The sequence below is a fragment of the Pantherophis guttatus genome, chromosome 2 (assembly GCF_059756535.1).
Source record: "Pantherophis guttatus breed Tessera chromosome 2, ASM5975653v1, whole genome shotgun sequence".
In the NCBI taxonomy this organism is placed as follows: Eukaryota; Metazoa; Chordata; class Lepidosauria; order Squamata; family Colubridae; genus Pantherophis; species Pantherophis guttatus.
Genome location: NC_142064.1, coordinates 134,505,637 through 134,528,698, shown reverse-complemented (window position 1 = coordinate 134,528,698; position 23,062 = coordinate 134,505,637). Strand labels below are relative to the sequence as shown.

Sequence of the window (23,062 nt, the reverse complement as noted above, 5' to 3'; positions counted from 1 at the left end):
GGGGAGGGGGGGGAAGGGGACTCTACAGCTTAGAATGGTAACTATGGAGACCCACTTCCTTCTCTGGTAGCCTCTCTGGCTGTACCGCCTCTCTGGTTTTGCCGGGTCTTCCAGCCCCGCCCCCCCCTCCAGCCTGCTACCTAGAACGCTGCTGAGCAGCCCCCGTCGCTGATCCTCGCCCGGGGTGAGTTCGGGCCCTGCTTCTTTGGAACGTTGGGGAGGATGGGGGGGGGAGGGGGGAGCGGGGAGGGAGAGGAGGAGGGAGGAGGGAGAAGGGGAGGCGGGGGGAAAGCTCCTCGATGCGGAGCACGCGCTCCTGCGCTTCTTCCGCGTGGCTCCTTCCAAGAGCGGGGAATGCCTTATCCCGCTAAGGAAAGCTTTGCACCGGCAGTGAGTCAGAGGGGGCCCTCGTTGGGGGAAAGGAGCTAGCGGGGAGGTCTTTGGATTTTCGGCCTGGAGTTTTTTTTTTTTTTTTTTTTTGGGAAAAAAAGAGGTTTTTATTTATTTTTTTAAAAAAATAGTTTTGCAACCGTTTTTTATTTATTTATTTATTTAATCCCGTCTTGCAGTTGGGTGAACGAAGCTACGAAGAGGAGGGAGGACGCTTCCCCTTCTCCAATCTGCCCGTGTGTGTGTGTGTGTTTTGTAAGGAGGCTGCGAAAAAAGGAGGCGGAGGAGAAAACGGCGGCGATGTTGGAAGCGTAGCCTTCGGCTTTTGTTCGGGTAAGGAGTTTAGGATCCACGGGGATCGCACCGGGAATGGGAGCCTGGCTAGGGCGTTGTTTGAAATGTAACTGTTTCTTGCCTGTGGAATCCGGAGTGCATAGCTTAAATAGTGTGAAATGCACAAAATGAGCAAAGCGCTGGGGGAGAGGTTTTTTTTTTTTTTTTTAATTTAATTTTTAATTTAATTTTATTCCATTCTCAAGAATTTGCATTCCGAGGGCTTTGAGGTGTCACGATCCCCGCGGGCTCTGATCCGACGCTCCCGCAACCGGACGGGCGTGTTTTATTGTTTGAAAACGCCGATAAGCCAACCCCCCCCCACCCCTTTTCCTTTAAGGAAGCCGAACTATGTTGGGCCTCGGCGCCTCGTTTGCAGCAGCAGCAGCAGCTTTGCTGTGGGTGTGGGAAAAGTTTTTTTTTTTTTTTTTTTAAGCGCTATTTGGTAGTGGTGGTGGTGGGGAAACGTGGAGATTGTTTGCGATAGGAGTATTAAAAAACGCCATCTGTGGCCCAGAGAGAAATGGCCAGTTTGGAGAGTTTGTGGGGCAAAAGCGGTGGTCAGTGCTGGCTAGCAAAAAAAATAATAAAAAAAAAATAAAAATTGGCAGCTTGAAAAGACAAGGTAAGCGTGATTTTATTGGAATTAGAATTTTTTATTGGCGAAGTGTGATTGGACACACAAGGAATTTGTCTTGGTGCATATGCTCTCAGTGTACATAAAAGAAAAGACACATTCATCAAGAATCATAAGGTACAACACTTCATGATAGTCATAGGGTACAAATAGGCAATCCGGAAACAATACCAATATAAATCGTTTATATAAATTTATTCCTTCGTGGGACAAAGGAGGACTGATTTGGGGTAAACTTGAGCAAGTTACATATGATTTCACTCCCTTGAAATTATGCCCTGTGTAATTTTATCTCTTTTTTTTACCCCATTATTGCAATATCAGGAAAGGCCAGCTTCTGCCTCCTCCAATTGTAATTAAGATACAGCTGCTCTTTTCAGACAACATTAATGTACCTGCTCAGGATCTGGTGTGGAGGAGGACAAGGGGAAATTGGAGAAGCCTAGCTAAGCTTAACATGCCTTCATTAACCTTTCAGAATAATTGCTGAATATGATCTAGTTCTATGTGTATATATATAATATGTATATATATATCAATATAATCAATATATCAATACAATATAATTATATCAATATAATACATCAAATAAGATTACTAGTTTGACCGAACCAAGTTGAGATATGTATGTATATATCCTATTTTCCCCAAAATAAGACATCCCCTGATAATAAGCCCAATCGGGCTTTTGAGCACATGGCAATAAGGCCAAGTGCTTATTTCAGGGTTCAAAAAAATATAAGATGGTCTTATTTTGGGGGAAACACAGTACATACATACATACATACATACATACATACATACATATCTCAACTTGATTCAGTCAAACTAGTAATCTTATTTGATGGAATACATCCCAATCTTGTCATTGCAAATAAAAGGACTGGAAAATGTGTGTATATCCATGAATCAATTGGATCTAGGTGGGAAGCCTAACTAGGCTATGTCCTCCTCCTTCCATTGATTATATCTCTAGCAGTGCTGTTAGAAGGGGGAGTTCCCCAAAGTGCCAGTTTCCATTCAAGATTGAGAAAAATGGCACCTGCTAAAATTCCCTCTTCTGTTTCAATATTAAAAGCATCAAAAATTATTTACATCTTGTTATATCTCAATCTGCTAGCACTGTCTGCCGAAACAGATCCACTACCTGCTTGAATGCAGATGGAAAGAGTTCCAAATCCATTTCATTATCAAAATAATCAGGATCCTCCCTTGGAGGTATGTAGTCTGGTGTGGTGCAGAATGGAGGCAAGCAGATAGGAATGGAGGTGCTGTGTGAAATCTTGGGAAGTGTTTGTCGACCTCGGCAACTTTAAGATGTGTGGACATCAACTTCCAGAATTCCCCAGCCAGCTCAGAATTCTGGGAGTTGAAGGCCACACATCTTAAAATTGCTGAGGTTGAAAAACACTGATGGAGGAGGAATAAAATGCTTTTTTTTAAAAAAACAAAAGAATTGTCCTAGGAGCTAGCTATGAGAAGAGATAGACTAGATCAGAGGTCGGCAACCTTAAACACTCAAAGAGCCACAAAGCCCCCCATTCGATTCTGGAGCCAACTAGAAGTCCGGTTCACCCACCATAGAGTCTCCTAGCATGGCATCCTTTTTCTTCTGCTGACCAGAAGTGCGGTTCCCCCACCATAGAGTCTTCTCCTAGCACGGCGTCCTTTTTCCTCTACCTGTCCTAACCGAAGGTCCTATCAATTGTGGAACCGACTGGCGACAGCAAACCCGCAGCAGAGGGATGAAAGAGCCACATGTGGCTCCAGAGCCGCAGGTTGCTGACCCCTGGACTAGATGTAGCCTTTTTCCTCTTCCTTGCTCTTTTAGAACTTCAGTGACTCCAGCAGGGGAATTGCCAGGATGGCCATGGGCGTGCAGGAACAATATGAACCTGTGGCTGAAATTGGTATTGGCGCTTATGGTACTGTCTTCAAGGCCCGGGACTTGCAGAGTGGCAAATTTGTGGCTCTCAAGAATGTACGAGTGCAGAACAGTGAGAATGGACTCCCTCTATCAACGGTCCGAGAGGTGGCCCTGCTGAAACGTTTGGAGCACCTTGACCATCCCAACATCGTGCGGTGAGAGCCTCATCTGTGACTACAAGCCTTTCGGGGTGGGGGTTTAGGGGTTGGTCGATTCGCAGCTGGTGCAGGATTGTGGACCTGGAACTGCAGCCTTTTGAGAGTTAATTGTGTGAAAGATTTGGCTCAATCAAATGGCACATTTTGTAACACTGCAGAGATAATAGTAATTATTTTGCAAATACAAATAGTACAAATATATTACTGTGGTATAAGCTTTTGTAGAGTTCATCTGATGATAAATAATCTTCAACCATACAGAGAGAATGTGCCATCAAGTCAACATATATGTGCACATATACACACACATACGTAGAATGTGTGTGTTTGGTTGGGTTTAAGTGGTATAATACAGTCATAAAGCCCAGTCTTTGGACAGTTCACTTAATGTTTCCATGTATGCAAAAGAACAGAAGTTTATGTTAACTCACTCATTTCAGTAAATTAATACTAAGAAGGGGACCTGAAACCATTATCCCTACACTGACTGATTTTCTAGATAAAGTGTAATTCACTGGAAAGCTTTCCTTCAATGGTCTTTTGTTCTACGTGTGTGAGATTATAGAGCTGAGTCTTGGAGATGAAGACAGGACCAGACTTGGTTCATATCAAGGGCTGAATGGAAGGAGTATGTGAAGGATTCAGTGCTGTAAATTTATTTAGCAGTCTACTTTATTGCTGCTCGGATTTAGTTTGTAATATTTGAGAACTAAGAAATGAGGCTGTCTTCAATTACAGCAATTTTCCAAATTCAAAAAAGTGAATTGGAATAGACCTGGAAACAGGTAGTCTTGATGGGATTGTAATTGGTAGAACTAAACTTGAGCAATCTTTGGTCAGTGTGGCCTTTGTACACAGAAAAAAATGTTTCTGGTTGAGGAAAGCTGATTTGAAGAGTGGGATCACACAGTCTTAAGAAACAGGGGAAGGAAAATCTATGTGTGACTAAGCTGTAGTGTGATAAGTATGGGTTGGTCTTTTAGCCGTCTATCTAGAGCACAATGCTGCTGTACTTCCTATCTCGGTTAGGATAATCACAATCTGAAAGAGGACTGAGCATATTGATAACTGCCATAAGGACTTGTGGAGAAGGTAGTAGCCCTCTTCAGGTGTATGCTGAAGTTAGCACTAGGAATATGGGAGTTTGGATGGTAGCCAATTGAGTCCTGGTTTGTTAAACTGATTTATTGAATAAACCACAGTTTGCCTAGGTTTATAAATTACGCTAAACTTTAAACCATGGTTTACAAGCCACGTTAATTTGATCTCTGAGCCTAAACTGAAACAATCAGATTATGACTGTACAGCAGGTGATCTAAATTTGAGAGAGCTATTTTAGAATAATTTGTCTCTGATTATAGTTCTTGACTTATTTGGTCTTCTCAATTCTTTCTTCTATGCTCCAATAACAATAGGCACTTTCATCTGCCTTTGTTGTGTGGAGCAGGCCAATTAAGGGCATAGGCTATAATTTGGTTAGATCCTTCACTGAAAGTGCAGCCTCGCCTTTACAGTGCAGTGTCTGGGCAACAGAAAGAGGCAGGTCATATTGGGGTTACAGATCTAATGTACGGTATGTGGAGAGCCAGATTAGAGAAGACTGCTGATTATAAAGGATTACCCTTAGCAAATAAGATCACAAATTGGGTCTAGGAGAATCTGGTGGGCTCAGAGACTGGTTCCCCCCCCCCCATTTGGCTCTCTGTTATTGTGTTGACAAAGGCAGAGCGGAGGCCTTGGTTCTATTGATATTTTACAACGTGGTCAGTATTTGTCTTAAGGATGACTCACAGCAGAAACTGGGTGAACTGAAAGAGTTAGAATGGGAGATAAACATGGGATGGGAGTGAAGAGATTGGGGGAAGGGGTATATCAATAGAATTTTTATAAGAGGATCTTGAGACTGGAATAGAAATATCTTGGTAGGCTTGCGAGACAAAGAAAAAGGCAGACGGCATGGACCCTTAAGAGCCCAATAGATTAAATCCATTCTGTAGAGACCTGTATTATTTCTTGCAAGCTGTGAAGTTTCCAGCCTGTCTCATTATTCAGGACATTCGATGTGTCTGGATGTGATTCAGGATCTGGGAAATTCTATTCAAGGATCCTTTTGATTTAAGATGTTCTCTTAATTTCACCACCAGTCTCCATCTTCCTTGGCAGTTGTGGAACATTTGCTGAGTCTCTTCTTTCATTCCTCTTTAGACTAATGGATGTTTGCACCACTACACGGACTGAACGAGAAACCAAAGTGACTCTGGTTTTTGAGCATGTAGATCAGGACCTGAAAGCCTATTTGGAAAAAACACCACCTCCTGGCTTACCCTCAGAAGTAATAAAGGTAGATTGGTATCCAGTACTCTGCTTTCTGGGCTGACCTCCAGATTGGTAAGAAATACAAGGAATCCTAACCAGAGATGTCAATGTCACATGTTCTTCCATCTGTCACCTCCAGGACATGATGCGTCAGTTCTTGAGTGGCTTGGATTTCTTACATTCAAATTGCATCGTTCATCGTGACCTTAAGCCAGAGAATATCCTGGTGACCAGCGCTGGTCAAATCAAACTGGCTGACTTTGGACTGGCCCGTATCTACAGCTGCCAGATGGCCCTGACACCATTGGTGAGTGCTGTCCAGATCTTATGAGAAAGAAAAAAAGTCTGTTCCTGCTAACACAGCTAAATTGGGAGATTCATGACGACGAGAATATACCAGCTAATTCTATCCCAATGTTTTAGACTTCCAGCTACTAGAGTCCCAAACTCTTATGTTATAATAGGGGTCTCCAGTTCACAGGCTGTGGACCGCCACTGGTACACGGACTGCCAGGAACGGGGCTGCGTGATCAAGCGAAGGTCCATCAGTGCACGCATGGGGTCCAGGTAGCATGGGAAACCATGCCCTCCTGATCCCAGAAAAACTGCCCTCCACAGAACCAGTCCCTGGTACCCAAAAGGTAGGGGGCTGCTAGGTTATAACACCTGCAGAATAGCAGGTATTTCAGACGTGGAAGCCATCTTTGGGCTTTCAGGACTACCACATCTTCTGTGGGAAAATGGGAGGGGGGATTGTATAGAGTGTAGATGATATGTAGTCAAAATAACATTCCTTTCTCAGAGAGTCAAGGACGCATTGCCCTGGCACCTGGAGTCAGATGGCTGGGGAGTGTCTTCAATTTGGATGGTGGATGATTGGACCATGTGATGGACATGAGGGTGCTGGGCAGGGACTTGAACTTTCACTTGGGTGGGAAAAACCTGGAAACTTTCAGATTCGTTTTTTCCCAGATATACCAATATGGCATCTCTAATAAAAGGTAGCTTTGAGGAAATCCAAGCCTCAAGAATTTTCTTTTGTTGGGGGTGTTACTTGGAACCCTGACAAGGTGGCTATTTCTACCTTTAGAGATCTTTGCAGCTAATAGGGGACTGCTCTGTTGCTGTTTTTTTTTTTTTTTTTTTTTTTTTACTGTTGATAGTGGGAAAAGGGGCATTCCATAACCTCTGTGGTCTTGGTAAGTGTAATGGAAAGTAGCCTTGTTCCTCTTAATAGGTAGCTGAAGATCTACATTCAATAGTAGCAATATCATTTCCAAACCAAAATAGATGCTTCCGGTAGGAATAGATTCCGGTAGGAATGGGGAAGTGGGTAGTTCGGACTGAGTAGGAATTGTGACGGATGGAAGCCCAGGAAATAAAAAGCATCAGGATGTTTTCTTATGGAACTTAGCCTCATCTCCAGCATGGAACTTGAGTTTCCATCTGTGGTTTTCCTCCATCTTCATGCTTCCGGTGTTCTCCTCTCGTCCAGGTGGTCACCCTCTGGTATCGTGCTCCAGAAGTGCTGCTCCAGTCAACCTATGCTACTCCTGTGGACCTATGGAGTGTGGGATGTATCTTTGCGGAGATGTTCCGAAGGAAGTAAGTGGTTGAAGGGAAGGAAGAGGAAGGAGGACTTTCTCTTGAAAGGAGGATTCATTTGGGAAAATGGATCTTTGTGGCAGAGCTTCAGTTAGCTAATTTCAGATTGTTTCAAAGCAATTGTACAGGTCCCCATAATGCCTGCAATTTCATGCAGCTCCCCCTTCCCCCCCCCCCAATTTTGAGTCTTGCATTTTCTATTTTTTAAAAGATGGAGTTTCCTCAGAATACCATGATAGGCGTTTATAGTATTGAGCCTGAGTGGGAATGAGTTTTCTCTCTGTGTGTGTGCGCGTGTGCGTTGCTTGTGTAAGCCTTCGGTGAGGGTATTGAATTTGCAGAGGTAAAATAAGCTGTGCTTCCTTTTTTTTTCACAGCCTTAATGACGGAATGAGATAATTTGAAATAAGTGGGACGGATTGATACAGAAGGGATAAAGAATGGTTGGTAAAGAGGCCGGTAGCATGGCAAGGGCTGACCCAGGCATGTTCTGTCTTCCAAGTAGACTCACGGTCTGCCACCTTTGCTGTCCTTGTGTCAGATCAGAGCTGGTGAATATACTTTTTGCTAGCACATGACCACAGTCAGCAGCTGGGAAACAATAGATTAAGGCTTGGCCTGCCAGAATTCTGTCTTGCTTATCTTTCAGGCTAAGGATTGATAGGGAGGAGCCAGTGACCTGCTCTCTTGCTCTCCTTAAGCTTCCCCATTCAAGAGAAGATAGAATTAGGGAGACTATAGAGCCTAAGTTGCACCATGTGCTGTTTTGAAATTGTCTTGCATGTAACTTAAGTTTGAGTATTAGGTAACTTACAAAAAAAAAAAACCAAAAAAATCATAATTCACACAGATTCACATGCTTAATCACTTCACAGCCTTGCACTGTGGAGGTTTAAAACGTTCTGGCTGAACGTGAGGGGGAAACATACAAGTTTACAAAAATCCCAGTTTAATTATGCAGGGTTTTGCCAGTTTCTCTCTCCGTTGTTAAGTGAGTTAAAGTACTGCTGCCCTTCATTTGCACAAGGCAGGGGTTCCCAACCTGGGGTGCGAAAACTTGGGTTTAGAAGATTCAAACCTGTGTATACACATAATTATACGCAAATTATATGCATATAATTATTTATTTTTGTAAGGGGTGCGAGAATATATCAGAAGCGTTCTAGGCAAGGGTGGGTTCTACTTACCTTTATTACTGGTTTGCAACGGGGCCATGTGCTCTTCTGCGCATGCGCAGAAACTTCCTGATGACATCTGGGTCGGTGGGCGGAGCCTCCCGCCGGTTTTACTACCGGTTCTTGTGAACCGGTCCGAACTAGGGGCAACCCACCGCTGGTTGTAGGAGTGTGGTATATAGATTGGGAACTCCTGGCACAAGGAAAAAATGCATGGCCATTATTTCTATAGGTTGTGGTATTGAAGTGTTCAGGTTTGCTCTGGAATCAAATCGGGCCTGATTATTTTGACCATGTTTCCAAACCAGGATTGCTCAAATCAGGTATACATAACTTGGGAGTGTATTTCTCACTACTTATATAATTTGCTCCCATAAATTTCTTCTGGCAGATTCAAGAGTGAAGCCAACAGACAGGCTTCTTTTGAAGCACGTACCACATGAATAGTTTATTACTGGATTTCATCCAACAGTCTTCAGTTCACTGCCACTTAAAACTAAAAAAGTTCTTAGCTGATTTTGCAACAGACGGTATTATTTACATCTTTGGATGCTAAGGGTTTTTATTTGGGGGGGGGGGGGTGTATTTTGTGAAACACAGCAGATGTCCAAAATTCTACAGTTGGGATATTCTTCTTTACTTCCAAACAGCATCTCTCTGGACTATAAAACAAGCATAAAATATAGGCATGGCGTAATACTAATTCATTCGTTCCTGATACTTAGAAATAATGCACTCCCCAAATGTCATGTAGCCCAAATTTCATATTCTTAAAATTCAACAAATGTATCTGTTTTACCAGATATGAGCAGCCCCTGCCTTATTCTAGGGCAGGTGTCAGCAACCCGCGGCTCTTTTTGGCCCCTCTGCTGCGGCTCCTTATCCCATCACTGGCTCATCCTCCCCTCCCAGTCACTCCTCGCCTGGCCTTAGAAATCCAAGAGATACGGGGGGGGGGGGGAGAGGGGGAGAGAGAGACATAAATACAGAGAGAGAGAGAGAGAGAACAAACAGTTCTCTGCCCTAATAACTGGCTGGGTAGGCGTGGCTAGGGGAGTCATGTGACTGGGTAGGAGTGAGTGACATGGAGTTGGCCACGCCCACCCAGGTTTTGTGGCTCCTGGTGTTTTTTTTTTCTGTGGGAAACGGATCCAAATGGCTCTTTGAGTGTTTAAGGTTGCAGACCCCTGTTCTAAGGTATTTCGGAAACAGAAAGCGGGAAGGTCACTAAAATAGCTGTCTTTGTGACAGTTTCCACATGTTAGCAAATAGATAAAATACAGTGTGGGTCTCTTCTGAAGAAACCGTACTTCTTACGCTACTCTTAACATGCAAACAGTACAATGAAGTTATTCTACTATTCCGTTTGTGGATTCACAAGATGGCCTTTATGTCATCCTATATCAGCTTTTTTAGGAAGCTGTTAGAAACTTCTGTTCCTGTCAGAATCAAGAGAATATAACCTGACAGAACAGAGATACTAAATCAGGAAGTAAATGGTTCAGGTCTTTTTTTTTTTTTCCTGACCTTCAGTTCAGTATGCATATTCTGTGTCAGTACATTACTTGGTCCTTTTCAAGAGCTAAAAATCTGTGAACATTTGTTCCGTCTGTTTTTGTTCCTTTTTAAGCTTTTTCTTCTTCTTATATAATATTGATCTTAATTTTTTAAAAATTAACTATATAGGAAAAACAAAAGTACCTAAAACGTAATCAAAATACAAAACTAAAAGTAATTCTGTTGCATGTTGATATAAACCTTAATGTAATACCTCCGGGTGGGGAACTATGAACTTCTGCATGGCTCAGGAATTCTGGGAGTTGAAGTTTACAGATCGTGGTTCCCCACTTCGTAGTTCTATCTCTTTCAAAACATGATAAATTGACCCTTTGAATTTCAGTTAAAAAAAATGATTTATATAATTGTGATCTCACCATAGAACAGGTATATTATTCTCATCATATATTAACAAACTATGTTGAATCAAGTCTTGATGTGAAAGAGACAAATACATATTTTTATGTAAATGATAGTTAACTAAATCATATGTTTACAGAAGAATTTTGATGTTTCTGCCTGATTTAAGTCCATTCCAATATAAAGAAAATACATAATACAGATTTATTTTCTCTATGCTGATGACACTCAGCTGTACATCTCCACCCCGGATCACCCCAACGATGCCCTTGAAGTGATGTCCCGGTGCCTGGAGGCCGTACGGATCTGGATGGGGAGGAACAGGCTCAGGCTCAACCCATCCAAGACCGAGTGGCTGTGGTTTCCAACGTCCCGATATAGTCAGTTGACGCCATCACTGACTATTGGGGGCGAATCATTGGCCCCCACGGAGAGGGCTCGCAACTTGGGCGTCCTCCTGGATTCACGGTTGTCTTTAGAAGAGCACTTGACGGCCGTGACCGGGAGGATTTTTTATCAGGTTCGCCTGATTCGCCAGTTGCGTCCCTTTCTGGATCGGGACTCGTTACGCACGGTCACTCATGCCCTCGTCACCTCCCGCCTGGACTATTGTAATGCTCTCTACATGGGGCTCCCCTTGAGGAGCACCCGGAGGCTCCAACTGGCGCAGAGTGCGGCCGCGCGGGTGGTAATGGGAGCGACATGGCGCTCCCATGTAACACCTCTCCTGCACGAGCTGCACTGGCTCCCGGTGGTCTTCCGGGTGCGCTTCAAGGTTTTGGTTACCACCTTTAAAGCGCTCCATGGCTTAGGGCCTGGTTATTTACGGGACCGCCTACTACCACCAATAGCCTCCCACCGGCCAGTACGCTCTCATAGAGAGGGACTCCTCCGGGTGCCGTCAGCCAAACAGTGTCGACTGGCGGCCCCTAGGGGGAGAGCCTTCTCTGTGGGGGCACCTACCATCTGGAATGAGCTCCCTCCGGAGATACGGAGGATCCCAGATCTGCGCTCCTTCCGCCGTGCTGTGAAGACCTTTTTATTCCATCAAGCAGGCTTGGCCTAATCTCTTCCTTTTAAATATGTAAATTTTAATCTGTTTTTAAATTATTGGGGTATTTTAATTTGTCTGGGCCAAATAATTTAATCTGATTTTATTGGGTTTTTAAATTTTGTGTATTTATGTATTTTATTGTTGGCTGTACACCGCCCTGAGTCCTTCGGGAGTAGGGCGGTATACAAATCAAATAAACTAAACTAAACTAAACTATGGATAATTAGTTTCTCATTGATTATGATTTGTTTTTGATTGAAACTTCATTATAAAGAAAATGGAAAACCACTTTTTTCTGACAATCTAAAATAATAATAAACATAATTTTGCAAAGAATAATTAGATCAAGCAAATTCAAAATAAATTTCTCTTTTATAAGATTGATTGTCCAAAGGGAAAGGCACTATCCTTACTCTTAGAAAAGCAGGAAATTTGTTTTCTTATATCCAGCTGAAAATGAAATCTATTCAGCATTCATATTTTGAATATTTTTCATTGTCAGAAAGTTTATAATTAGTAAGTGTGTATTACAGTTAGTCCTCAAAGATGGTTATTAAGATTTGAATTTTGGTTATTAAGCTTGATGGTCATAAAACATGACATTCTGTGACTGCATCACTTAGCAATGTTAATCCTGGTTTACTGTTGTAGTGAGGATTGTGTGATGTTAAGCGAGGACCTCATTGATCATGATTTGTGACTTCCTTCTGGCTTCCAACAAGCAAAGTCAATGGGAAAGCCGGCAGGAATTTTCAAGTCCCAGGCTCAATAAGTTTTGCCTTAGATGGCTTGCAAACAGGCCGGAGAGTGGATGAGAATATTTAGTGTGGTTGGGCAGGTGAATGCTGACATTATAACTTTAAACAGTCACTGAACAAATAGTACAGCCCTTTGGTGTTGATATGATGAATTTGTCGAGGTCCGTGTAATTTCTAACAGAACTAAAAACATTACATTTACAATGTTTTCTCTGTTGCCTGGCCTCATGTTATTTAGCAATTGTGCTCTTTATAAAGTTGGGTTTAGTCAGTTCTGTGCCCTCTCCCATCATTTCTTATTCCATTAAATCAAGAAAGAGAATCGTACTTCGTATCTGTTCAACTGGGTTAGTTTTATTATTATATAATTTATATTTAATACATTTATTTTCTAATATAGTATTTTCTTGATCGTTACATTCATACCAAGGGATGTACCTGAGTTTCAAATTTGAACTATTTGAAGATTGAAACACCCTTACCTGAGTGTAAAAAAAACCTAGTTTTTGGTGTGAAATGGGCAGTCCTGGTCATCTTGGAAGTATCTTGAGCTTAGATCCTTCCAGAATGATCCAAGGAACCTTGTTTTGCACTTGAGATATTCCTCTCAAGACATGTGGATACCTCCACTATATACAGCTTGTCTTTTGGAATCCTGTAGGGTTTCATAAATATATTCTCAAATAGTTCGGAGAAGTGGCTTTCCCTCTTTATCACATCATCTGTATTTTGCACAATTAAAGCTCTAATATTGAATCATCTCTAATAGTACTTAGCAATAGCACTTAGGCTTATATACTGCTCCATAGTGCTTTACTGCACTCTCTGAGAAGTTTACAAGTATCAGCATATTGGTCCTCATTTTACCGATTTCGGAAGGACAGAAGGCTGAGTCAACCTTGAACCCCATCAGGATCAAACTCCAGGCTGTGGGCAGTGTTAGCCTGCAATACAGCATTCTAACCACTTCACCACCACGGCTGTTCATATGTGTGTGTGTGTGTATGTAGCTTGAGTTTTATCAGTGAACCTTCAGAAAGAGTATTTTTCACCCATTAAAGCTACTTTTTTCTTAACTTTATTCAAGTTTGCTTTCTGTTTTTTCCCTTTGTTTTATAATGATATTTCTGCCCTTTGTTCTGCCCCATTATTATCTTTGCCTTTTGTACTGCTTCCATACTCTCCCAATAACCAATCCATTACATAATAATCTTCCAGTTGTATCTCAGTCTTTCCAAGAATTGCTAAGCAGTGGAACTTGCTTCTGCTTAGCCATCCTTATTCAGACGACGTTACATGTCCTTTATTTCTATGGTCTGTGTTAAAACTTCTTGGATTGCTGTTTTGATGCTTATCTTTTCTCCTCATATCCTTTCTATTCTGTTTTTAGGATTCCATCTGCAATTAGTTTTCCATCTTACTGAAGCTCTTTTCTCCCATTTCCTTTAAAATACCATTTGTTTCTTTTCTTGTGAATACCCTTTTGAGATAGTTTAAGCCTAAATTAACCCATCCCTTCTTGCTTTATCTTCTCACCAGTCCTCTTCATCACTTTACCCATTCCTTTGTGATCTCTGCAAAATACTGGCTGTATTGATTATTCAAATAAGTTGGCAGGGAAATGACTGCAGTACATTTCTTCATCATTACTTGTAGAAGTTCGTGTTGAGAATTAATTTTACTTTACCTCATGCAGTCTAGTCCAAGGGTCTGTTTAGTGTTTATCTGCCTGCCTCTCTGTCTGTCTGTCTGTCTGTCCGTCCGTCCATCCATCTATCTATCTACATTATCTATCTAGCTACAATATCTATTATCTATCTAATCTAATCTAATCTATTTTGCTATCCATACTTCTATACCCACCTACCTACCTACCTACCTGTCTCTCACCTTTATTATTTTTTATAAATTAGCCAGCGTGGCAACATATCTAATATTCTTTCTTCCTCCTTCTTTCCCCACAACAACAATCCTGTGAGGTGGGCTGGCCTTAACCAATAGACCAAACTGGCTCATCATTCCCTTAAAGTATTTATAATGAACAATGGAGGTGCTATAATTCTGCTATTGTCCTTTGAATGCGTTTCTTCAAGTAGCATTCTTACATCCTGAATGCTATTGGGGTTCAATATATAACAGGGCCTATCAGGGACAACAATTGTGAACTTCCTGTTCCCATGCATGTAACTGCTTTGTAACCTTTCCTAATTCATTCTTTCATTACCTCTATTGTTGGAATATCCTTATACCGATAGTCGAAACATTTTTCAAATTTAAATTTTGGATTGCCAGACTAAATTTAGCTCCATTATTGCTGATATTTGATTTTCCTGATTTGCAACTATGTAATTGTGTTTTGCATCTGCTGATTTTCTCTTTCGATAACTTTTCATGGCTGCAGCAACAGGGATTAATTACTTGCATTTCTCAATCTCTTTCTTATTTTCTTGTAACTTTTCCTTTAAGGCTTTCCCTCCTTTTGAATTCCTCTCAATTCCTGCTGCTGTAGATTTACTAAATGCGCAGAAAACCTTATGTATAATACCGCGGCTGACCCTCGTGTTGTGATATCATAATACCGTAGTAGCCTATCCTTTTGGAATCTTAATTGCTTCCTTTTGGAAGCAGCTCAGCAATGTTTTGTTCAGCTGTTCTACCTGCTCAAAGCCAGCAGAGGGAGTAGCATAATAGAAAGTGACTGCCCAAAAGAGGCCATCACGGGCTTTCAGAGATTTTCTGCAAGAGCTCTTTCTTAGCTGGTCCCTCGGGCATACAATTGTAGGAAAGGAAGGGAACGTGGTGGCATGGGGCTTATCAATGAAAGCCAGTTGCGCTTTGGCTAGCCACGGTGAGTGTCCAAGCTTCCCTTTTCTACACAGAATGCCAGATACTTAGCATGGTCTAGGTCAGGGGTCAGCAACCTTAAACACTTAAAGAGCCACTTGGACCCGTTTCCCACAAAAAAGAAAACACCGGGAGCCACAAAACCCTTTTGACATTTAAAATGAAGATAACACTGGGTATATCATTTTTTACCTTTATGCTATGTATAAAAAAACTATAGTGTGTTGCATTTATGAAATCAATGACCTGCTGCAGAGAAAACACATTTTTATTTCTGCATGCAACAAAAACATTTTGAACTCCAAAAAAAAAAAGACGGGTCGAAAAGCTCAATAAATCCTGTGCCAGCAGGTGTCTCACATTGGCGATTGTGACGCATATTTTGAGTGACGGAGCTGCAGCAGTGGGATGAAAGAGCCACATGTGGCTCCAGAGCCGCGGGTTGCAAACCAGTGGTGGGTTGCCCCCAGTTCTGTAGAACTGGTAGTAAAATCGGTGGGAGGCTCCGACCCCGACGTCCTCAAAACGCTTCTGCGCTTGCGCAAAAGAGCACGTGGCCCCGCTGCAAACCGCAAGTAAAAGTAAGTAGAACCCACCCCTGTTGCAGACCTCTGGTCTAGGACAGTGGTTCTCAATCTGTGTGGTCCACGGATCCTGGGGAGCTGTGATTTTGTCGCGGAGTCCGCGAAGCCTTGAAGAAATGTTATTATTTAAGTCTTGGAGAGTCCGTGGCCACAAAAGCTTTTTAAAGGGGATCGATGGTGAAGAAAAGGTTGAGTACCGCTGGTCTAGGGCAACCAATGTCCAACCTTTTGTCTTGCCTGGGCCGCATTGAGTGAAGAGGAACAGTCTTGGGCTGCACATAAAATATACTGCTCAAAAAAATAAAGGGAACACAAGCAGAAGACATCCGAGATCTGAATGAATGAAATAGCCTTATTAAATACTTTGTTCGTTACATACAGTAGTTTTGTGTTCCCTTTAGTTGTTTGAGCAGTGTATGAACTACTGTATGTAAAGAACAAAGTATTTAATAAGGCTATTTCATTCATTCAGATCTCGGATGTCTTCTGCTTGTGTTCCCTTTATTTTTTTGAGCAGTGTATATAATATACAGCAGTTTATATAAATCACATAATATTAAAAGTGGGGCTGCCTTACTAGCTGTTCAGGGCTGCAAGTGTCTTGTGGGCCGCAGGTTGGATACACCTGGTTTTTATCAGTTTCTTTCAAGCTTTTATTCAGCACTGCATCTTTTTGCATAGTTCTCTTATTTTTCTTTCTAAGGTGTTTGGTCTTTGGACACCGTAGTCAATCCGGTATTACTTGTGAACAATTGTCCGTCATCTGTCTTTTTAATTAAAGGAGCCAATTCCATTGAGTACGCCTATAGCTTTGTAATATCCGATTGAAGGGGCGCTGCACCTTATACAAAGATCTGTCTAAAGCTACTGTTTTCATTTGGGAGAGGAGGTACATCTAATGATGCATGAAGTGTTTTCCTAGATCTTTTATACATCTCTTAAAACTCAATATTTCATTGGCCGAGAACTAGAAATTTGTCAAAAATGTGTGTGTGTGTGATTCATGAAGCTTGCAGTTTTTGATGGAACCTTGAGTATTGATGAATCGGAAATACTAGTTTGGGCAATCTGATGAAAAATTGGGCTCTCCTGGAGAATGTATCCTTATCTATAAGCTCCATCAATAGGTACAATCATCTCCTGTCTGTGGCCAGGCCTTCCCCAATTGCCATTGCTTGCTAATTCCAGTGGTCTGTCTTTACTCCCACATTATCTTCAGATAATTCAAAGCCTGTCTCTATGAAGCCTTTTTAATTGCTACTCTTCTCAGTTCAGTGGATTGAATCACAGCTGCCCTAAAATAGTTAACCACCTGATGGACTCCTACTCTTGCCCCTGAATAACATACATCATTAACCAAGCCTGATGTTTGACATCAGTGCTTTGATATCAGAAAAAATAAGGAATGAGCAGTCCTGGTTTTTAAGAGAGTCAGAATTCGTGAGCGTCATAAACTGCCGTGACCACAATTTTCCTTTGTCTTCTTTCTAGACCTCTCTTCTGTGGCAAATCAGAAGCTGACCAACTGGGCAAGATCTTTGAGTGAGTCTCAGCTTCTTACTATATGCCAAAGGTTTTGGGTCAGTAAATCCTCACAAAGAGGAAGTTGTTATCGTTATTTAGAGCATTGGTTTTGCTCAACATGACTTGAGGTAGCACGACTGATTCTGCTCTATATAAAGATGCAGAGCAAAGGTTTGTGAGTTGGGTTTTGTGAGTCAGAGAAAGCAGAAGTGAGTCATTTATAGCTGCAAGATCTTATTCTGTTGATCTTTCTAATTGAGCAAATGGCCAGAAGTAACAGGGGTTTGGCCACTGGCTTTTGTTGAGAGTTAAAGCAGGGACATTGCTGGGTTGCAACATTCAAGGGGCAAAACCTCTCGTGGAGGTTGCTGGGAATTGTAGTTGAACAGTATCTGGAGAACACAGATTTCCAGTTCATGTATTAAAAAGATGGTAAGAAACTATGCAAATAGGACTCATCTCTTTTATTGTTGATGTTTAATGGTTAGTCGTGCTTGATTCCAGTTAAATTGCATGATCTTCATACTAGGCAGGGCTGCAGGGGACGTATTATTTAGGGGACTTAATCTTGTTCTGCACTTACAAGCTCTGGAAATCCGAAAATCCTGAATTAGAACAATGATTACAAAGTGAAAAGCCATTCATTCATGTAATTTGGAGATTGGTGCTATGGCTGGGAAGCCTTTGGAGTCACAGTGCCTAACAGGGTTGCCCCATTGCCTTGAAACCAATCTGAGTTGGATCTAGCTCATGTTTTTTCCCTTTCTTTCCTTCAGCCTGATTGGTCTCCCTTCAGAGGAAGATTGGCCATTGGATGTGTCTCTACCACGCTGTGCCTTTGCTGCTCGCTCCCCACAGCCGGTGGAGAACTTTGTGCCAGAAATCGAGGTCCTGGGGGCTCAGCTGCTTTTGGTAAGTTCTGAGATACCAGAGTAATTATGGCACAAACCAGAGCACAATGGGAGTTGATAGAATGATCATTGAAAGCCTGAGCTTGGTATTATTCTGAGAATGGAAATACGCAACAAAGGAGAGATTTCCTATCTAGGTAGCTTACATGAGTCACTAAGTCATTGGTTCTTTGCACCCCACCGTCTTGGCATTTGTCTTTGGCAGGGAAGAGGCAGTGAGTGCTAGTGACTCAGTATTTACTAACCAGGAGCGACTTAATTTTCTTCCAGTCATGCTGCTGGTGGCAACTACAGCTGGCATCTGAATAATGTACCATGTGAATTCGACATTAATTATAGAATAGCGTGAGCAGTACTTTCAGTTGCAAGTGCAACAGTTGCGCCTTTACTTGGACCAAGATGCTCTACGCACCGTTACTCATGCGCTGGTCACCTCCCGTCTTGACTACTGCGCAACGCTCTCTACCTAGGGCTGCCCTTGAAAACCACTCGAAGGCTTCAGCTGGTGCAGAATGCGGCCGCGCGGGTTGTGATGGGAGCGTCCCAACACACCCATGTTACATCCCTCCTGCGCGGCTTGCATTGGTTACCAGTTGCCCTTCGGGTGAGGTTCAGGGTGCTGGTTTATAAAGCCCTTCATGGCCTAGGCCCGGGATATCTGTCGGACCCCCTGCAGCCAGCGGCAATCCCCAATCGCCCGGTGCATTCCCACAGATAGGGCCTCCTCAGGGTGCCGTCGGCCAGACAGTGTCGGCTGGTGACCCCCAGGGGGAGAGCTTTCTCTGTGGGCACACCCACCCTCTGGAACCAACTTCCTTTGGAGCTCCGGATGGCCCCTGACCTTTGCTCGTTCCGCCACGAGTTGAAGACCTGGTTGTTCCGTAGCCTGGACTGATGGCGGGTTTTTAAATGAATTTTAAACTGTTATAAATTGGTTTTTAATTTTATATCATTTTAATAAGGAACTATGCATTTTACCGTTGTGAGCCGCCCTGAGTCTTCGGAGATAGGGCAGCATATAAATTGCATAAAATAAATAAGGGTGCCCTTAAAACCCACTTTTTCCAGCAAGCCGGGCTGGCTTAAGAAGAAATTTTAAAAAGTTTTAAATTGGTTTGTGATTTTTAATTTTTGGGCCAAATTTATATATTTTTTAATTGTTTTTTAATATTTGTACTTCATGTTCTTAATTCTGGCTGTACACCGCCCTGAGTCCTCAGGGAGAAGGGCGGTATATAAATTGGAAATAAATAAATAAGTAAGTAAGTAAGTAAGTAAGTTCAAGTTTTAGAGGCACACCAGGGATCTCTAGGATCTGAGAACTACTGAAGTTGGAGCCATCTCCATGGCTCTAGTCCTTAGTTTGCAGTCCAGTCCAGACCCTCTCTTGTGGCTCTTGCTCAGGTGAGATTTGGAACACAACTGCAGTGATGGATGAACGTGTGCATATAAGTTTTTATGAGATGTATGTAATGGGTTTCTTTTTTTGTGTCTGTGCCTCTCTAGGAAATGCTGACATTCAATCCACTGAAGCGTATATCTGCCTTCCAAGCCTTGCATCATCAATACTTTCAGGACAAGGACGCAGGTGAAGGGTAGCACCCCAGCGAATCCCTAAGCCTGGGGGAAGAGACTATGCAAAAGACTTTGTGAATATGCGTATAACGTGAACCCCACCAAGTGGATACACTCAGACTAGTCCCCAAGCTGTCCTGGCTGTGCTAGGATTAAAGGGGTGGGAAGGACAAAGCTTTTGACAACATGCACGAAAACAAGAGAAAGTCATGTTGCAGGAAATGCACCATTGAAATCCTTTCCCACCCTGAAAATGTTAGGACTTTATATGGCATATCTCCGTCACTGTGCATGCGCATTCTGTATTCCTGGGTTGATCTCCATTGGCGTTCTTGGAGGTCTGTTTGGTTTTGGGACAGCCTGGTTTGAGGCATCTCGATCATCTATGGGTTCTTTGCCAAAGGTCTCTTTTGGATAGCCCCTTTTTCCTCTTAATAAAAATTTTATAACAGTTTACACATAATAATACTGCTGCCTTATCACATTCCTGTGGCTAACAGTTTGACACTAAAGCCTTGCCTTAGCACGTTGCAGAGCTCCACCAAAATGGGAGCGGAAGATTATTTTTGTATAAGTCTTCACAATTCTTTTTTTAATTGCCAAGACACTGGTCAGGACAGACCTACGCGGTTGGCTATCGGCATGGGGAACGTATTCAGATGAGAGGCATTCTCCATCTGTTCGATTCCAAATATTAATGTGAAACATTTTTTTTTAAAGGCTTTTAAAAATGATAACATTTCAATAAAGGATATGGGTGAGGTCCAGGCAAGTATAGTTTGGTCTTTCCCTTTTCTTGCCACCTGATGTCTCGTGTTATGATTAGTTTGGTGAATGGTTATCTGGGTTGGATTGCTCAAGTGTTGATTCGTCTATGCTTCAAAGAGCTTTCAGGAACAGAAATCCATATTGCTAAACCTTTTTGCTTTTCAAATTGGAAAGCTGGTGCTTCACGTTGTGTTCTAAGACACGTACTGATTTTTCAGAATCTTCCAAAAGTTAAGAGAGTTACTGTAAGTCCTGCTTGCTTACTTGATCCGTTAATGAGGTTCCTGATAATCTGACTCTGCAGTAGCCTCTCTGGAACATTCTTGAGCTTTGCTTAGTCCTCTCCTCTCCTCTCCTCTCCTCTCCTCTCCTCTCCTCTCCTCTCTTCTCTTCTCTTCTCTTCTCTTCTCTTCTCTTCTCTTCTCTTCTCTTCTCCTCTCCTCTCCTCTCCTCCCCTCCCCTCCCCTCCCCTCCCCTCCCCTCCCCTCCTCTCTTTCCCTTCCCATTTTCTTTTCCTTTATCCATTTTGCTTTCTGTTACATAGTTGTTTTTTTCCCCATCTCCCTTTGTTCTTGAGGGCTGCTTTGCCCTTTACTATGGGTCTTAATGAATTTGATGTAGTTCTACAAATCTAACGTATTCCTTTAGCAAATACGTTAGATGCAGTAGAAGCTCTTGTCAACCTACAGATATGCCTGAACTATCTTGCAGAAGGGTGAAAAGACAATTCTTGCTCCTGTTGGCAGATCTTTGTTCCTAGGCTAAAACAGGGAAGATGGCCATGGTGAGGTACACCTCTTTCTTTAAAAAATAATAATAATAAAAATCTCCTGATTCAACTCTTACAGCTTTTAATGGACTTCTAGCAAAGGGCCTGAGGAATCGTGAAGTGAAACCCCAAAGAACTGTTGCCAATGCTTTGTGAATGTGTGATTTAGCCAAGTAAAAGACACTTTGTTTACATTTTTACTTGCAAAAATATGCCTTTGTTCTAAATAATTTTTTTTTGTTTTGTTTTGTTTTTTTTGCTGAGGGAAGTGGGTAGTTGAAGGAAATTGTTTATACGGGAGCTCATACATCAACATCCAGGTAACTTCAACAAACTGCTTTTTGTGTGTTCTGGTTTTGCCAAGATAAGCTGGAGTCTGGCTGCGTGGGATGGATAGCCAAGTTAAACAGTGTTTAGTGTGTTGTGCTATTTCTTGGGGAGAAGGGAGTGACTGTTTTAAGAAGGGAAAAAAAAACCTTGACAGAAGTGCCATATCACAACCGACCTGGAATCTAAGCCATTCAAGTTTAATATAAAACTCCACTGGGAGCTCGGTTTATCTTCATGCTGTGAGAATATCATGCTCAGTATTTACTACAAGTAACAACCATCTTTTTTTTTTTTTTTGCTAATACGTTCCTCCTATTTTCCTTGTTTTAGCTAAACATTGGCGTAAACTGTTATAATGCTTCATTTGAATAAGGTTCTGTCTCTTCCCCTTCGATATATTAATCGACCATTACTCTTAACCTGAAATATATTTTTTTTACAGAGGTTCCTCATAAAAATATATTTTTGTACGCACCTGATTTGGGGGTACTCGGAACTGAAGAGACAAACTCGGGAAATTTGGCTGTTTTTTTGGGGGGGGGGTCTTTTACAAATTAAAGCTATTTCTAAGTTAACAGTACTTGTGATGTATCCAGATCTCTAGGCAGCAAACTGCAAGTTAACTGCATTGTAATACAATCAGCGGCATGTGTTTATTATGTATTCTTCTGTTGATAATCAACGATCTGAGCTTCATAATTGATTTTGCTGTTTAGAGAAATGACAGTGCATTATACGCATTCTTTGAAACATACATGACTCTGGTACATATGTATGCTCGGCGGCAGCTATTGTTATGTGCCTTATATTGAAGTTTATTTCCATTTATGTAGATCAAGACAACACCTGTATGTTGCTATTTTGATAAAAGAGATATACAATTGATAGCATGGCTGTCACCGAACTTTTCTTCAGTAAGGAAACATAGAGTTGAAGCCGCACATGGAACCTGCTCTCTCGTTTTTTGTTGTTAATCTTATTTTGCTTTGCTAAGACGTGACCTTCTTTCAAGGATGAGTGTGACAGGGTTCCATGCTTTCTCTCTTCCCTTTTAACATCTACATGAAACCCACCGAGTGAGATTACCCATCACCACAGGATGAGGTATCCTAAGCATGTGAATGGATACCCAATTGTACATCTCTGTCAGGGATGAACTCAGTGATGCCATGAATCTTTTGCGGCGCTTGGAAGCCGTGGACATCTGAATGATGAACGACAGGTTTCAACTGAACCTTGGGAAGACAGAGTGGCTGTGGGGCTCTTCTGTATCTGGTGGGTTTATCATCTTTGATCCTGGATGGGGTTGAACTGTCTCAGCTGGTCCCAGTGCATAATCCGGGGGTCTTCCAAGACTCATAACTCCTATTTCAAGGAGCAGGTAGCAGAAAATGGCTAGGGAAGGCCTTTGTTGTGCTTTGTGTTGTACACCAGTTGTCCCTTCTCTTTGATTGGGAAGCCCTTCTCATTCATTCCCCGGTCATCCC

At 42.2% G+C, this 23,062-nt stretch overlaps 1 protein-coding gene across 2 annotated transcripts; it reads left to right on the top strand.

The window, feature by feature from the left end:
* Positions 1-9: 9 nt before the first annotated feature.
* Positions 10-20,515, top strand: CDK4 (cyclin dependent kinase 4). Of its 2 annotated transcripts, none has more exons than XM_034412201.2 (9): positions 10-184; positions 570-723; positions 3,192-3,442; positions 5,651-5,786; positions 5,901-6,068; positions 7,257-7,366; positions 17,190-17,240; positions 17,999-18,134; positions 19,640-20,515. In XM_034412201.2, exons 3-9 carry the CDS (start codon positions 3,225-3,227, stop codon positions 19,730-19,732), a joined length of 912 nt encoding a protein of 303 aa, XP_034268092.1. In that variant the 5' UTR covers positions 10-184; positions 570-723; positions 3,192-3,224; the 3' UTR covers positions 19,733-20,515. The 2 variants fall into 2 exon arrangements, with proteins under 2 accessions (XP_034268092.1, XP_034268091.1); XM_034412200.2 differs by lacking the exon at positions 10-184 and adding an exon at positions 208-390.
* The last annotated feature ends 2,547 nt before the right edge of the window (positions 20,516-23,062 follow it).